The sequence below is a fragment of the Teleopsis dalmanni genome, chromosome 2, assembly GCF_002237135.1.
Source record: "Teleopsis dalmanni isolate 2A chromosome 2, ASM223713v2, whole genome shotgun sequence".
Taxonomy (NCBI): Eukaryota; Metazoa; Arthropoda; class Insecta; order Diptera; family Diopsidae; genus Teleopsis; species Teleopsis dalmanni.
Window position 1 is genome coordinate 177,697,040 of NC_051847.1, and position 17,220 is coordinate 177,714,259.

The 17,220-nt window shown below is 27.5% G+C and overlaps 2 protein-coding genes across 3 annotated transcripts; one reads left to right on the forward strand and one right to left on the reverse strand.

Moving 5' to 3' along the window:
- Positions 1–3,965: 3,965 nt before the first annotated feature.
- On the reverse strand, positions 3,966–6,097 carry LOC119686212 (nucleolar protein 56). The gene is made up of 3 exons (XM_038100723.1): positions 5,931–6,097; positions 5,350–5,752; positions 3,966–5,289 (listed from the first exon to the last, which is right to left on the reverse strand). The coding sequence occupies exons 1-3, from the start codon at positions 5,931–5,933 to the stop codon at positions 4,199–4,201; spliced, it is 1,497 nt and encodes a 498-aa protein (XP_037956651.1). The 5' UTR covers positions 5,934–6,097; the 3' UTR covers positions 3,966–4,198.
- Positions 6,098–8,119: 2,022 nt separating this feature from the next.
- On the forward strand, positions 8,120–16,607 carry LOC119686214 (MOB kinase activator-like 1). Of its 2 annotated transcripts, XM_038100725.1 has the most exons (3): positions 8,176–8,544; positions 15,696–15,862; positions 15,930–16,607. In XM_038100725.1, exons 1-3 carry the CDS (start codon positions 8,531–8,533, stop codon positions 16,406–16,408), a joined length of 660 nt encoding a protein of 219 aa, XP_037956653.1. In that variant the 5' UTR covers positions 8,176–8,530; the 3' UTR covers positions 16,409–16,607. The 2 variants fall into 2 exon arrangements, with proteins under 2 accessions (XP_037956652.1, XP_037956653.1); XM_038100724.1 differs by lacking the exons at positions 15,696–15,862; positions 15,930–16,607 and adding an exon at positions 10,944–13,404 and having other exon boundaries at positions 8,120–8,544.
- Positions 16,608–17,220: the final 613 nt, after the last annotated feature.

A 17,220-nucleotide genomic window follows, 5' to 3' on the forward strand; every position in this document is an offset into this window, starting at 1 on the left:
TTTAAATATTATCTTTACAATTGAACATTTGTTATAAATAATATCAAGTAAGAAAACTAATTAGTGAAAATACTGTTTATGTTATGTAAGTTGCACCCTAACTTTTCTAAGAGCTTTAAATTGAAATTTTATTCAATTTTCAAAATTTATTCAGATTATATTAAACATTTAAACCAGATCTAATAACCAATTTTTAACTCAATATTTAAATACTTTTTTTTCAGTACATTGCTACATATCTATCTGTTCAATAAACAAGTAATAAATTATTTATTTTTATAGAATTTCAGTTATAATATATATTATATATATTAGTTTTTCTGTTGACAGATATAAATGATTAAATAAATAATATTTCTATAATAGTATGTATATAAAACAAAATATAATTATTGGTTTAACAATATATATTACTTACTAAATTAATAGAATTTTTATGTTTACAGTTTAAAATTTGTATACGTAATATTTTTGTATAAATATGTAACGAAAAAATAATGTAACTACTAATTTTTCAGTTGAAAAAAATAAACAATTATAATTTACAATATTTCTGTAACAATATATATTGTTAAAATCAATATAATTATTAGTTTTTCAGTTGAGAAATCAAAAATAATAAAATAAACAATATTTCTATGATAATTTATATTTTAATTATTGTTAAAATATACTTATTAGATTTTCAGTTGAAAAATATTAAATTATAATTTTGTTACAATTAATATTAATGAAATTATTAATTATTTGTGTTATTGTTTCTGTTGAGAAATAATAGGGAAATTTAGAAATGCTTGGTAAAGTAATCATGTTTTGTGAATATTTGTTTTTGTAAAATTACAATGTTAACGATTTACCGAGCTACGTCTAAATACTCATAAAAAATTATTTTAATATACAATATTTCTGCAATAATATATATTGTTAACAATACAATTGTTACATTTTCAGTTGAAAAATAAAAAAAATTAAATAAACAATATTATTACAATTTATATTTTTATTTTTTTATTAGTTCTACAAAATCTATTGTTAAAATAACATACTTTTAATTTCTCAGTTAAAAATATTAAGTTAATTAAATATATTTTTGTAAAAATATATATTAATAAAATTATTTTTTGATTGAGAAATAAATACTTTAATGTTTCCTTAAGAATATATATTGTTAAAAGCAAATAACTCTTAGTTTTTCTGTTAAAAGTAATAAATTAATTAAATATGTATTATTTCTCTTAATATATATATTGTTAAAACAATGTATTTTTTGTTTCATTTAAGACAAAATAAAAAAGTAAAACAATATTAAATATTTAAACTATTTTTTCTTTTTTGTTTAAAATATATTTTTTTAAATACAAGAAAAAACATTGTTTCTGTAACATTATGTATTATTTAAAAATTAAATTTAATGAATATTATTCTGAGCCAGCTATTCATCAAACATTTTATTTTATTTAATAAGAAAATATATATAACTTGATTTTTTTCTGTTTTCTTCTTAAACAAAATTTATTTTTTTATTCTTTTCGTTTTACATGTATTTCAAAATTTAAAACTTTCAAATCCCATTCCGTCCTGTGCTAATATTATTAAAATTTTGTTTTAAAAAGTAATAAAATAATAAATGGAAAATAGTTGTAACAAATAAAAATAAAAGGTTGTAAATTTAAATGTTTAAAATACCGCAATTGATATTTAAATGAAATAAAAATGCAATATAATACTTTTATTTTAAATAATAATAAAATAAAATAGAAAATGTCTTAAAAGTAAATTGAATTAATTTTAAACACATTCAATTAGTTTTTGAAGAAACTGAACATTTAATATATGTAAAACTTAATAAATTATTAGCATGTTAATATTAATTAGTGTTATTTAATTGTGTTAAATATTAATATTTAGTATAATTGGTGTTGGTTATGTTTAGAATGAATTATTCAATATTATGATTATATATATCAAATTTGCTAAATCATCACAATCAAAGCAATTGATAAGCATATATATTTTTATTGGATCTAAATATTATGTATTTATAAGTAAAATATTTTTTTTATAATGAAAAAAATATTTTTATATAAAAAAAAAATAATTAAAAATTATTAAATTTGTTTACTGTCGCACAAGCAATGTTGTGCAATATTTAATATATTTTTATTAAAAATTAGTTGCAATGAAATTAACATTCCTAATAATTTTGCTATATAATTTTGTCAAAGATATCTTAATTTTATTTTTTACTTCAATTCAAAATGATATTGTTAACTTTTTATTTTTGCATATAAATTGATCATAATATAATTGTGTATATAAAATAAATAACAGAAAAGAAAACAAAAGAATAATACATTAAAATTATTATTAAGTTTAGATTTGTTAAATCTAAAGAAAATTAGAATAAATAACAAAGAAAAAAAAACAAATAAACAGTCGATAGAATTTATGTGAAATGCAATATTTGTTATAAATATGTTTATATAATATTATATGGACCTAGAAGTTATATTTTAATATAACTTAAAATAATAATAACATTATATATATATATATATTTAGTACTAAAAATTTTAATATTGTGAAATGTTTATATGTCGTGATAATTTTCGTTAATAATTTTGTTGTATTTTGTAGTATTTTATTGAAAAAAAAAATATATTAAATAATTTGTATGATTATGAAATAAAATAAATTGAAATTTTACATTGAAGTATTTGTAAAATTTACAGATTTACAATATAAAAAAAAATAATGAAAAATGATGTTTTTAAACATATGAATTATGTATAAAGATTAAATAACAAATAAAATATATATTGTATTTAAAATTATTTCAATTGAAATTTGCTTTATAAGCAATTAAAAGCTACTTTTCTCTTGATTTTACTAAAAAAATATATGTATATATAATTTTAAACGATATGTGGTATTAATTTGAATTTTTAATTCATTCGGAAAATGTTAGAATAATATAAATTTGTTGTTAGTGGAGTATTTATTTATTTTCTGTACACTAATATGGACATTGGTTGAAAAGAGGTTATAATGCTTAAATCAGTTTGAATACTAATTCGATTTGCTAATAATATCAAACCACTATAAAGAGGGATGGTTTTTAAAATATAATAATACTACTGCTAATGATGGTTAACGTATATTTATCACCGAAGAACTATTCATCTGTACTCGAATTTTTTTTAAACTAAATCAATTACGATGGGAAATCGAAAAAACAAGTGAACATTCTTATTTTCTGAAAAAAATATTTTAACAAGACTATTTACGAATAATGATGTTAGAATCTATATTACATAATTTCTATAATTTTTATTTTATTAACACATACATCATCAGTTCTTGATAAAATTCAACTACTACAACATTCTATCAGAATAAGGAAAAAAAGATAATGATCTATTAAGCCCTTTGCAAAACCATCGGTAATTAAACTGTTATAATGTAAATGGCTCATAATGAAAGAATTACCATGTAAGTGACTCGGGATTGAAACGGTTTTTGAAATATAACTTATACCAGTACTACTTCACTTATGATTCAATAAATTATTGTGCTAGAGATTATGCTGTTATTACAACATAGTTCTCAAAATGTGTCAACTCTTCTTCTAATAAAATCGGATAAAGAAAAATGTATCTCTACACTTTATGTATGCTATATTTCCAAACCCAGCTTGGTTATGGTTGTATCACCAAAAATATTAACACCATAACCTAACTCTTAACAGCGTCACCCATTTGACTAATTCTAACCGCGTAGTATCCATACAGCCCTAGCGCAAAGATGGACAATTTAATCATTATTCAATATCTGGACACATTTATTGTGACACTACATTGTTCATATATCTGATGAACATTATCTAAAAATTGTAATAAAATAAAAGTATTTTTGTAAAAAATATATTTATTAAATTTTACATTAAGAATTACATATATATGGGAATTACATATTTATTTACATGTAACGAAGTGTTCAAATCTTATCTTAATTGTAAAATACAGTCGTATAGTAAAAACAGAAATTCTTATTCTATCAACTTTTTTTAAAAGCAAAATTATTATTGTAACTGCATTTTGTATTTTTAAACTAATACGTACCTAAACTTCATTTGTTATTTAATTTATTTTAATTGCATAAATTTCTTATTCATCATTTCACATACGTTGGTAGTAGTTTACTCTTCTTTTTCCTTATTCTTGTTCTTCTTCTTTTTCTTCTTCTTTGGTTCTCCAACACCATTTTCTTCGGCTGCAACTGCGGTTTCTTCAACGGAATTTCCATTAGGTTTCACTTCTTCCTCAGCAGCTTCTTCTAACTTACGTTTCTTCTTTTTGTTTTTCTTCTTTAAAGCCTTGGCATCGGCTACTTGCACAGCTTCTTCTTTTACTGCAGCAATAGCTTCTTTCATTACATCAATATTTTTCCTAGGAACCTCTCCACATTCATAGAACTTCAAACGATCTTCAACTTGTTGCTTTAGATTTTCACCAAATATCGATGTAGGCTGATCCATAAAGCAATCAATACGCGATGCTATTGAGCATTTATTAGCTAAGAAACGTGATATACGTCCTTTGTTTTTTAATCCAGCACGTCCAATGAACGAGGAATGATATATTAAACCATATTTAGGTGTATTAGAACGTGTTTTTAATGCACGGAAGAGTGCTTTTTCAGCGCCCAATATTTGTACTGTTGATGCAGGATATTTAGATAAATTTGTTAAACTACCTGCATGAGATATAAGTCTGGCCCCCACTTGGTCACCAATTAACGATTGCAAATTTGGAGCAACACACTCCATTTTTGAATGTAAGTACGTAGCCAATTTCTTTCTATACTCTGATAATTTGACGACACGCTCAGCGAACATTTCAATATTCATCAAATCAACTATGGATATATCCATACCCATTGACATTTTTGCTGCATCAATTATACCTTGCGCTTTTGCCGAATCCATAACAATTTCTTCAAGTTCTTCTAATTTGTCTTGTGTTAGAGACTTTCTATCCTTGATAAATTTTGCTGCTTTGGCAAACATATGATTATCTGGGACAATTTTAACCAATTCTGGGAAGTGATAAGAATACCATTCTCTTATACGCATAGAAAATGTATTGACGTCTTTATCAAGTTGATCAAGTAGTGCAATAGCTTGAATGATCATATTGTCTGAACGATGTACGTTGAACTTGACTTTAGCACGCGAATAACTATGGCCCAAACCAAGCTGCGCAACACCCGCAGATTTATCAGTAAATCCTTAAAAAGTATTTATTATTAGTGGAATTATTTAATAAATATATCAAAATATAGGCACACCTTTAACCAGCTTATGGAAATGGAACCGTATACCACGTATTATTTCAGGAACGACACCAAAATGACTGCATTGCACACCAACAGACTCTGTAATGGCTGCACCTAACTTTGCATCAGCAATACCAAGCGTACATTTTTTCTTTTTAAGCTTGGAAAAGAAATCGTCCAAAAACACTAACAATGACTCTGGAACTATGCCCTCCGAAATGGCATTAATGTTTTCTAAAGCAGCTATTGCAGTTTTGAAGGGTGCGAAGCCTGCCAGTTTTACGATTGAATTAAATTTACCAATATCAGTCACTGAAGACTCAACTTGAGGTAAAAACATTGAAACTTCCTCAAACTCCTTCACGGAGAACAGCGAATAACCTGCCGCGTGCTCGTAGAGCACATAAAGACTCGTCTGCAATTAATAAATTTTCACATTTTATTAAAATATGTGCCACCTTGGCCTAGCACTATGCTAAGGTTATGAGTTCTTTACAAATTTTTTAATTAACTTGTTTAAGTACTCTGTTTAACAGTATTTATATATTAAATACTTATTTATCCAAAATATATAAACTAAAATTAATACTTACCATATTTATTTAAAAGAAAATACACTGGATCCAATTTATAAATAAACCCTGAGAGTTGAACTGGTACGCACAATGCTTACCACGTGTGTTCAGATTTCGTTCGCTGCTTTAGAGGTTTTTGAACGTACTGTACAACATATATATGAATACGACACTCTTGATCACAATGTAAAAATACCACTGCTATTAAAATATTTTTATTAGCACTTCCTTACATTGTCAAAAATTTGATTTCTTTTATATCAAGTTGCGCAATTTTTTTATGAAAATAATATAAAACACATCTAAATAATTTGATGAAATGCTATGAAATATAATAAGTGATACTCATTTTCTGAATATACGTAGCAAAGAAGATAAAAAAAGAAACTGACAAGAAATTTTAAATAATTGTGCCTCTTTGTATAATATCACAAAAAAATCTCTTTTATTTATTCACCATACCAGAATTATGAAATATACTAATTTGGCACTAATTTGTCTAAATTTCTAATAAGTTTATGTATTAAATTTTTTCTACTACAAAAAATTGTATTATGTTTAATATTTATTTAATAATTTACCTTCGATAGGCCTTCAGAAAAATATAAAGACGTTTAAAATTTAAGCATCCAAATGCACTTTTTGTATCAATTACAAATAAATGTTTATTAGTTAAAATTCGTACATATTTTTATAATATTTACCTCTCCTAATGCTGTTGTGATTAAAAGCCATGTCCGATTTATTTATCTTTCACATCTTCTCCTAAGAAAGTAAAATCTTACAAAAATCACTTACATGACTTTTGTTAAGCATGCTAATTTGTATTAAATTATATATATTAAATTAATTAACATATTAATAATAACATCTATTAAGGCCAAGTTATATAGGTGTGATGAGCTCGTTAAAATTGTCTCTTTTGGGCTTTGACTAAAATGCATGTTATGTAGAGTGCCACAGAAATTATGGTAGTTTGCTTCTAAAAGACACAAATGTTGACATTTATTACTAAATAATACTGCTTTGTCAAACTGACAAGGAATAGATAGCCTTGTCTCTTATGACCAAATTCAAATCGATATATTGTCTTTTTTCTCTGTCTCTCAATTTTATAATTTGCATTGAAAACAACATGACGAGCCCATGATACTACATAACATGACCCTTATAATAATTAAGCAGTAACATTGCGATTGTACATTCTGTGTGTACCATAAGTTATGGAGCAAGACTTGACATAACACAAAGAAATTATATTATGCAACTTTATTTGTAAATTTTAAATACACATTAATCTAAAGGCTCCAAAAGCAAATAATTTAATATAATATTAGTTGGTTTTGCTCATTAATGATTTACCTCACAAATAGCTTTCATATAAATAAAGTCATTATCAATAAATCAGCTCATTTAAGGCAAAAAAAAGTGGAATGCAACCCTTAAAAATAAACTTTCCAAAAGAGAAATTATCAATATAAGAAATATTTGTTTTATGCTTTATATATAAAATGTAAACAAACAACAGCTGAGCTGTAAGCAAAGGCACTGAGGAAGTAAGTAATTAATAATATCTCTGTTTTCATTAATTGAATTTTTAATTGATATATAAAATATATGTAAAAGATTTAATATAACAATTATAAATATAATTTATTAGTGTGTTATATTATTAAGTATATTGTTATATTATTAAGTTTATAAAAGTTCTTTCAATTGCATAAAGAAGCTCAATATAATATGAACTTTCACACATTAATATAAATGAGCAAGTTCCTGAATGAGACAGTGTGAATACACTTTAAGGTGGCAATAGTTAATTAATCACATTGAAAATAATATTTAACAAATTTGTTCATACTTTGAAATGTTAAACATTTGACTTTTACGCCACATTTTGACATCTCTCGCAATATTACTAGCATAAATTTAACACTTAATGGTTTGAGATATTTAACACGAGTTTAGAATGTTATATACGAATCGTGAAGGACGATCTATTTATATTACTATAGTAGACATTAGTCAGTTGATGACACATTATGAATGCGTACGGATTATGTACAATTAATATTATACAAATATACGATTATACATAAAAAATAAAAATTTAATTTAAAAATAATATTTCTTAATTTATTAGTAGACGAAATATTTATTGTATGCTTTGCATATTTTGTGTGAATATATCTGTTATGTATGATTTAATAATAAACAAATTTTAGCTGTACTGTAGTTTGTTGTCAAACATATGTCAATCTAAGAAAGTTGCAACTGATAAAAAATGATGTAAAGTCAGAACAACAATGAATATAAGTGTTAAAGAGTGTAAAGAAATTAGACGACGGAGGATTGAGAAGACGAATAAAATTTCTGAAATTTAAAGAATTTAAATATATAAGTCGGCGATCACGTTTGCATATAAGTTTAAAACATTTTTTACGGTTAAAGCGCCTATGGAACAATCCTTGTAGTGTTGAATACTAACGATTTGATTCTATTCAAGGCGTATAAATCCTATTCGTCATATTTGCTAAAAATAAATCCGAAAACAATTTAGAGCGCGTATTAATTATTAATATAATTATAAGCATTAAATTACAGTAACTTACAGCAATATGGAGTTTTTATTGTAAGTAAATGGAAATGTTTAAAATTTTATGTTACTTTCTCAATATTCTTATTTTGTTAAGTTTTTGTTCTTTCTATCGAAATTTTCGAGAAAGTGCAGCGACCTGCTGTTCTACCCTCCCACGCCAGTAGCCGCAAGAAAAGTTTTGCAAATACGTAGTAAATGCTGTTATTTTTTCAAGATAATTTAATATCTTTTAAAGCAATCATTTTGTTTTTGTATAACAATTGGAAAAAAATAATGTTAATTAAAAAACAGATTTTGTTCGGTTGATTTTAACAGTCAAACTTTATTTTTATTTTTTTATTAGGATTTTTTTTTATTTAATAACTATTTAATTTCAATTTATAATTAAAAATTTTTACTGAATGTTAATATATTTTATATGGAATACAGTCTTTTATTTAGGTTCTGCATAATATATTCATTTGATTCTATAATTACAAATAAAAAAAATTGCATGGAAGTAATTATGGAAGTATATATCGAGTGATATACAGTAATCCCCCCTATAACGCGGTACCCTTATAACATGTTTTCATATTATGCGATTCCAATCCCTCGGATTTGTACAGTTCATAATTAGCTTCGCGTACCTTTGCACGTGTGTATACGGGATATACGAGAATACCTCTATAACGCGGAACCAATCTACCGCGTTATAGGGGGATTACTGTGTAATCAAATTTTTACTACAACTATTCATTTAGGTTCCAAAAACTATAGACGAAGAAGATGTATAATTATTTGCAATGAAAGCGATATTCCACAATGCAAAAAAAACCATAGAGAAAAACCATATAAAACTAGTAAAGTTAACCTTTCATATCATAGAATTATTTTACTGAACTGAAGCCTGATTTATAGTTTACTAAGTTGTTTAATGACACTATATTTATACCCAGTTTTACAATGCACACTTAAGTGGCTCTTAAGTGTGTGATATTAAACACTAAACCAATATCTTACGTCGAATCAATACTTTAATGAGAATTGAATATTAGCCATTAATCTTTTAAAGAGTAATTTGCATCATTGACAGCAAATCAATTAACAGGTATATATTTTTGAAAACTAATATATTTCTGTTTGCTATCGCAAATATGGATTAGAAATACTCTCATAACGTCACTTCCCAGTAATACCTATATTTAATAATAGGCTACAAGAAAATATGAATTTGATCTTTCAGCATTCTACTTAATATATTGTAAAACATACCTTTAAGCTATAGTTACTAAATACTGTATTCCGTTCAATTGGATTATAGTGAGAGTTATTAGCTACTCTAAGAATAGTAGGGAAATGTGGTTTAATCGTGTATTGGGTATAAAGCGAAATAAATCTAGATGTCACAACTAGATATATTGTCAGTTTGAAGTCTCAGTATCGATGATAAAATACAGCAAAAACAGATTTCTTAACATTTTGTAAATAATAATTCTTTTGTACGCTGATTTTTCAGCACTCAAATCACAGGAAGGCTAATCTTTTAGCACCTGTAATTACTAATTCTTGGTAAGTCTCATCTCAGTATCTAATATATCAATAAAATATGAAATAATATCATAATAAATTTATGACAGTCTGATCTTTCAGAATGACACACAGAAAGGCTGATTTTTCAGCATGTTTAAAATACTAATTTTAAGCATTTCTATCTCAGCACCTCTCATAACTGAACTTACAGGTTGATTTATCAGCACTCAGCGTAACGTTCAGAGTGATTAATCTGTTAGCAGCTTTAATGTTTGCTTTTTGTGAAGTCTAATCTCTTAACATCCAAAGTAACATTCATTATAACAAATATTAAATCACATTTAAATTCAAATCCTTGCGCAGTTCACTCTACAGCGTAATAACTTTGTAGAAGTAATGCTTAATGGGCAAACTCATCTGTCAGCATCCGTATCACCATACACAAATACTAATTTCTTAGTACTTTAAAGTGTTAACCTTTTTGGTAGTGTGATATCGCAGTACCCATAGGAAGACTGTATTCTCGTCATCTGCAAATTTTGGGGTATTTAACAGGACTATTGAATTTCAGCATCATTAAATACTAATCTTTTGGCTATATGATTTCTCATTAACCGCCAAGCTAAGCTCTCACCACCAAGTGCGGCAGCATTGCCTAAAACACAGTACATTTACGGTGAAGTCCGATCTCAACACCAACAACAACATACATCAAAACTGAGTTCTCATTACGTAGATCCTTTATAGTTCTAATGTCTGTGTCCTAATGACTATAAAGAATTAAGCTTTTAAATTAATTAATTTGGGAAACTATTTACTATTATTTAAATACATTCAAATAAGAGATGTATAATTTAAGCATATATTTATTAATAAGCATATTTTAATATGACATAATTTTTTTTATTTTCAAAAACAAGTCTAGGAAATATTTATTGACTTACTCTGGACACGCACTAGGCCTATTGTAAATCCGTAAATACAAAAAAAGGTTTTTTTTATTACTGGCACCCAAGAACACACATAACCAGATTCCAATACGACGTGATTATAACCGAAACAATATGGAGGAATTTAGAATTAATAGAGAATGTATTGATCAAAATCCAGAAGATCCCTACAATCAAAGCAGGCCGTGGAAGTTGAATATGCGAAATGACGAAGTTTTGAATTATGCAGACGAGTCCAAGTTCGAAAAAGCAAATACCTTTGAGGAATTGCAACAACGCTTGGCTAATTACAATTGCGAAGAAAAATATGACGAAAATGTTGAAAACGCGTTCTCTCGCAGACATTATGATTCACCAACTTTCACGCAAAAACTTCAAGATCCTTTTTCACAAAAAATGATAGCTCCGAATAGTGATATGTGTCTGCAAACCATGGAACAACTTCGAAGATGGGCATGTCGATATACTGGTGTTCAGAGTCCATTTGAATTTTTGGAACGAGTGGAAGAACTTGCAAAAGTATGTGGCCTTAACCTTAACACAATTCCTAGAAACATGGTGGTATTATTGAAAGGTGAAGCGTTATTGTGGTTTCAAAATAATATTAATATAAGAACCTGGAATCATTGGGAGGATTTTAAAACTGATTTTCTTCGATTTTTCTCACCTATTCGATCTTTGGATACACTAGAAAATGAAATACGTTTTCGTCGAGATAAACATCATGAATCTTTTATGGACTATGTAACAGGATTACGTGATCTAATACCGCAGTCGGTTAGTGACGCTAGTCAACAATGCAAGCCATTTGGTAATAACTGGCAAATGGATCAAAAGCACGATTTTAGAACTGTAGAAGAATTACCAACAAATGAAGAACATGCAGCACTACAAAAAAATCTAAGCAAATTACCGCAATATATCGATTTAAAAATCAAAAATCCGAAGAAAGCTTGCCGCAAATGCGGTAATCATGGGCATTTAGTAAACAACTGCGAACATCCACGTTTACTCTTTTGTTGGAAATGCGGTAAACTAAACGTCAGAACTATTAATTGCTGTAAGTCTAACGCGCAAAATGACCAGAGTACCCAATCTAGTTCCACGAAAGTAAGCGACCAAACGCGAGATCAAACACAGAGCACATCACAGAGCAAACAGGTTCCAAGAACGGCCGGGTCCACGTCAACTACGACCAAGTGCCATTCGACTCATCTCACAAAGACTTCACAAGCAGGTCCCAGCGGGATACAACAACAACAGCAGAGCAAACCAAAAACTTCAAACAATCTCAGAGTAGATGGTAAACGCCTTGTTGCGAGAATCATAATAGGTGGCCAGATGGTGGATGCAACATTAAATACTGGATCTACGCGAAGCTTTATCAGTGAAGAACTAACTAAAAAAATTGGAGCAACGCAAGTCCGAATGGAAGGTACCGTGGCGGAAATACGTAATAAGATCGAGTTTGAACAGCGTACAGTGATTCTTAAACTATTGGTACAACCTAATGTAGTTAATGATATAATTCTGGGTATAGACTTCTTGAAAGCTATAGGTACTACTATAACTATTGGTGACTTAAGTCTTGATTTAAATACAAACAATAAAGGAAAACATCCCAATGAGTCCTCACAAGGTGCGCAAAATAGTAATAATATTCCAAATCTTAAAAAAGCTAAAAATAATTCCACAAACACCACTAATGCCATAGGCAATCTTAATAATGTGTCCTTACTGCGAACAGTAAACAAGACTACGTACCATCTAATTAACAGCAATACTGCGATAGTACTGCCGCTCTTCAATAAGCCTTCAATTAACACAAATAACACGGCACTTAGTACACCTCAGCATTTAAGTACAAATCAAATTCAACCACTACCGTTCGCAGTTCCGAGTATTGGCTATAATAAAACTAACACTAATAATGCTATAAGCGTCTTAAGTAAGGTTCCTCTTGCGCCCGAAACTGGACAAAATAAGGCAAAAGACTTAACTAGTATAAATCAATTAGAACAACCGAGTCTGAGTACGAAACTAGTACTCCCAGAAGAAGAATGGCCACAAGAATTAAAAGACGAAATTAAAAGCAAACCGAGAGACAAATTAGACCGTAAACCTAGAGGATTTAGACGTGTTGTAGATGGCAAAGTATATCAAATACGTATTAATCGTTCCGGTTTTATAACCGTGATGCTGGTAATTAAGAGAGAACGAACTGAAGATCAAGAAGGAGAAGGAGAAGGAGATCAATGAACCACAAGAAGGGAAAAAATTGAGAGCAAAATTGCATCACATATTTTGGCTAATAATTAATTTAAAGTATAAAATAAAATTTTGTTTGTTATAAACAAAATTATATTTTAAATATGTATGTATTTTAGTTGCAAAATACGTCTGTAATGAATTACAATATTATATTTTAAATAATATATATTAAGAATTTTAGTTGTGAAATACGTCTACAATGAATTACAATATTATTTGTAACTACACATATTACGTTAATATATATAAATGTTTATATAAATTGAAATTTATGTTTATATGAATTCAGAATAGTGTTGAAAAATTGAAATTTAATAAAAGAATATTTACAAATAAAATTATATTTAAATTTTGTTACAGTCGTACGTAACTTCCATAATTGTATTTCATTCAAGCTCCTGTTCTCCATATCTAGCTAATCTTTTGAAAGACCCATGGAAAATACGGTTGCAGTACTTCTTGATACATATCTCTATTAGTACTAAAGCAGGTCAAAAAAATAAATGTCTTGTTTTCATTGCTTTCAGCTCAAAAATTTATGTTAATAAAAAAATGTAGAATTGTGTTAGGATTATCAAGATAAAGGTGACATCGTATTGTGATCTGTGAGTTCACTTTTTTTTAACTCGACAATAAGTTTCTGTCTGGCCATGCTCATATGTCTGTATGCCTGCTTATATGGAAGATAAACGTGATTTTGTGCTAACGACTTCCGCAGACTATATTTTATTACTATAACATAACCTAAATGATTGATAAGCCTTCAGCTTGAAGGCCTTGGCAGATAGCGCTCGTTTTTTTCTTATCTTAGTTATAAGATTTTATATTTTGTAATTAATTATAATAAATAAATAAATGATTGATACGTAAGCTGCTTCATTGTTAACTAACACAGTTAGTTAATATATGATATATGTGAGAATTTTTCTGGATAATATCCAATGAATGTCGAAAATATGTTGTTGTGGACTGTAAAAATGTATATAATTGGAAACATGAGTGGCATACATAGATATAGAAAAATGATTGTGTGTAAGATGGTGATAACCGTGTGGGTGCACGTATGGCGGAGCCATAGGTTTCGATTAGAAATTTAGATAGAAGAACAGCGCTTTGAAAGGAGTAAAAGTGCAATTAGGGCATTTATTGACAAATGACGTGTTAAATAAGTCGTGACCACTATTTGGCAAAGATAGGCTTGCTGCACTAGGAAGGCCTCTGACTGACATCAGTCTAGTAACGTATGGGGAGTAGAACTGCAACTGAGCATTGTGATCTGATGTGTTTAGGTGTGACAAGTAAGTGTTTAGCTAAATCTTGAGATTAATTAAGCTACGACAGCTTTTAATGCATGAAGAAGGCGATCTTCTTTTTTAGAAATGTCAGGCAGAGACCTATTGAAAAATTTATTGCTAGCAAACGTAGTTTCGAAGTAAACACTGCTGCAATATGGAGGATAGTTAGTACTTTGTACTCAACTGGACTGATATCAGTTTCTTTGTAATATGTGTTATCGAAGAAAAATAATAACGGACACAGTGTGGAGAGAGAGAGCTGTACTAATTGTGTTGCCACGATTACTTTTCTATCCAAACGACTAAACGCTGTTTATTACTACTAAAAGGACTATACCTAGAAGTATGTGTTTTGCCAAAAATATTAGTTAGCTCGGCTTTGAATATATTAATTGTTATATGTTTATTAACGTCTCTAATCGTTCCACCATCCTTTGGAAAATATAGGAGGTACAAGACCAAATGTGCAATACAAAAATAAAATGACAGAAATATTAATGTAGCAGTAAATAAAAAGTGATGTGTTGGGATAGGAGTGGATGTGAGGAAACAGGGTAATTGAAAATAAAACTAGATGTAAGTTTATTGGGATCTTATGTGTGGCGGAGCTATAAGTCAATTGGACTAGAACTGGACTTAATTGCTTTCCAAGTACTCAAAAGAAGCATGTTTGAGTAGTATGTGTAGATAATATAAATAAATTTTATAATGTGGTTTGACTGGTTCTTGCTTATTCAAAAATGAAAAAAATCGGAATAACATCTTTAACAAAGTTTGAAAGAAAGGGTTCACTGACTAAAATTAATATATATAATGTAATATATAATATATATATATATGTAATGTAATTAATATATGTAATGTGTTATAAAAATAAATGTTTGATGACTAAATTATTTCAAGAATTAGAATTGTATACAGTTTTTAAGTTAATATAATTTATTTATAGAACAAAAAATAATATGCTTATTTTTGAAAAGTCTATATACGAGTAGTGCAAAAACAGACATTATATACCTAAAAGTTTTATGTAAACTTATGGTTTCGATAGAAGCATCTTTGTGTATACTCAAATTTCGACTCATCTATTAAAATTATAATATAGCTTTCATATAAACTATTCTTATATAAAAACTTGCTTTTTAAAATGTTATAGCGGGTCACGTTCCAGTAAGACTTTTAAACCTAAAAAAAACATACCTGAGGGTACCCATCAATATGATTTAATGAAGCATGCTGCGGCCACTTTGGGTTCTGGAAACTTAAGAAATGCAGTAGCATTACCAGATGGAGAGGATCTAAATGAATGGGTCGCTGTTAACAGTAAGTTAAATTCTTTATGGCTATTTTATTAAAACTATGTATTTATTTATTCTTTTATATATATTAGCTGTTGATTTTTTCAATCAAATAAATATGCTGTACGGTACGATAACTGAATTTTGTACAGAAGATAGTTGTGGTATAATGTCAGCTGGACCTAAGTATGAATATCATTGGGCAGATGGATTGACCGTAAAGAAACCAATTAAATGTAGTGCACCAAAATACATTGACTATCTTATGACTTGGGTGCAGGATCAATTAGATGATGAAACATTATTTCCATCTAAAATTGGTATACCTTTTCCAAAGAATTTTCTTAACATAGCCAAGACCATACTTAAGCGTCTGTTCCGTGTTTATGCACATATATATCATCAACATTTTTCGGAAGTTGTAACACTTGGAGAGGAGGCACACTTAAATACATCATTTAAGCATTTTATATTCTTTGTGCAGGAATTTAGTTTAATTGAACGGCGGGAGTTGGCACCTTTACAGGAACTCATTGATAAGTTAACAGCAAAGGATGAACGGCAAATATAGGATTCGATGAAACTCGCTAGACAAGCGGAGTTTTCAGTTTAAGTAATTTTTAAAATTATACAAATATTTCATATACGAGTATTTATATAAATATATAGTCGTATAAGCAAATTGCCTGTCGGATAAATTATTATTAATATCGATTTAAGTTGAAGTATGCTTGCTTGAAGAAAATTTCGTGTTATTTTTAATATGTCATGAAAACATGATATAATTTTTAGAAATTAAGTCTGATTATATATTATATTGTAATCTAATGTAATTTTTAAATTAATATTTTTTTAAATTTATTTTTTTTATATTTTATATTTTTGTTAATTGTAGCTTTAACCAATTAGCAGCTTCAAAACTCCTTTTTTGCTTCATTTAATGAATGTAATCAAACAATTAAATAAAAGTATATATATATTTTTATAAAGAACTACCTTAGGTGTTAAGTATAATATACACAATAATAATAATAATAATACATATACATAAAGAACTTAAAAAATAATAGTGATTTTTTTTAATATTTTGTTCTTATAAATATACTAGATAGTGTTTTTTATTTTTAACAAAAGCACAATAAAATGTAGTACTGAAATATTATTAATATAATGAAAACGTATAAATTTAAGAACAATTTTATAATTATTAGATATTCCTATATATAAATATGAGTATTTGAATTTAATTTTATATTAGATAAGCTTAAATTTAAATTTAAAATAAGGCTTCATACGATTTAAGGGGCCGAATAAATTTTGTTGTCTTACTGTCAATTCCTAATTAGCTTTAGTTTTAATTATTTTTCAATCCGAAACTAAAAA

Bases quoted from the DNA above. Each gene is read 5' to 3' on its own strand.
- LOC119686214 (XM_038100724.1), top strand. From the start codon at position 11,088: ATGGAGGAATTTAGAATTAATAGAGAATGTATTGATCAAAATCCAGAA.
- LOC119686212 (XM_038100723.1), bottom strand. The intron at 5,290-5,349 runs GTGTGCCTATAT...ATACTTTTTAAG, and splicing joins TTTCCATAAGCTGGTTAAAG to GATTTACTGATAAATCTGCG.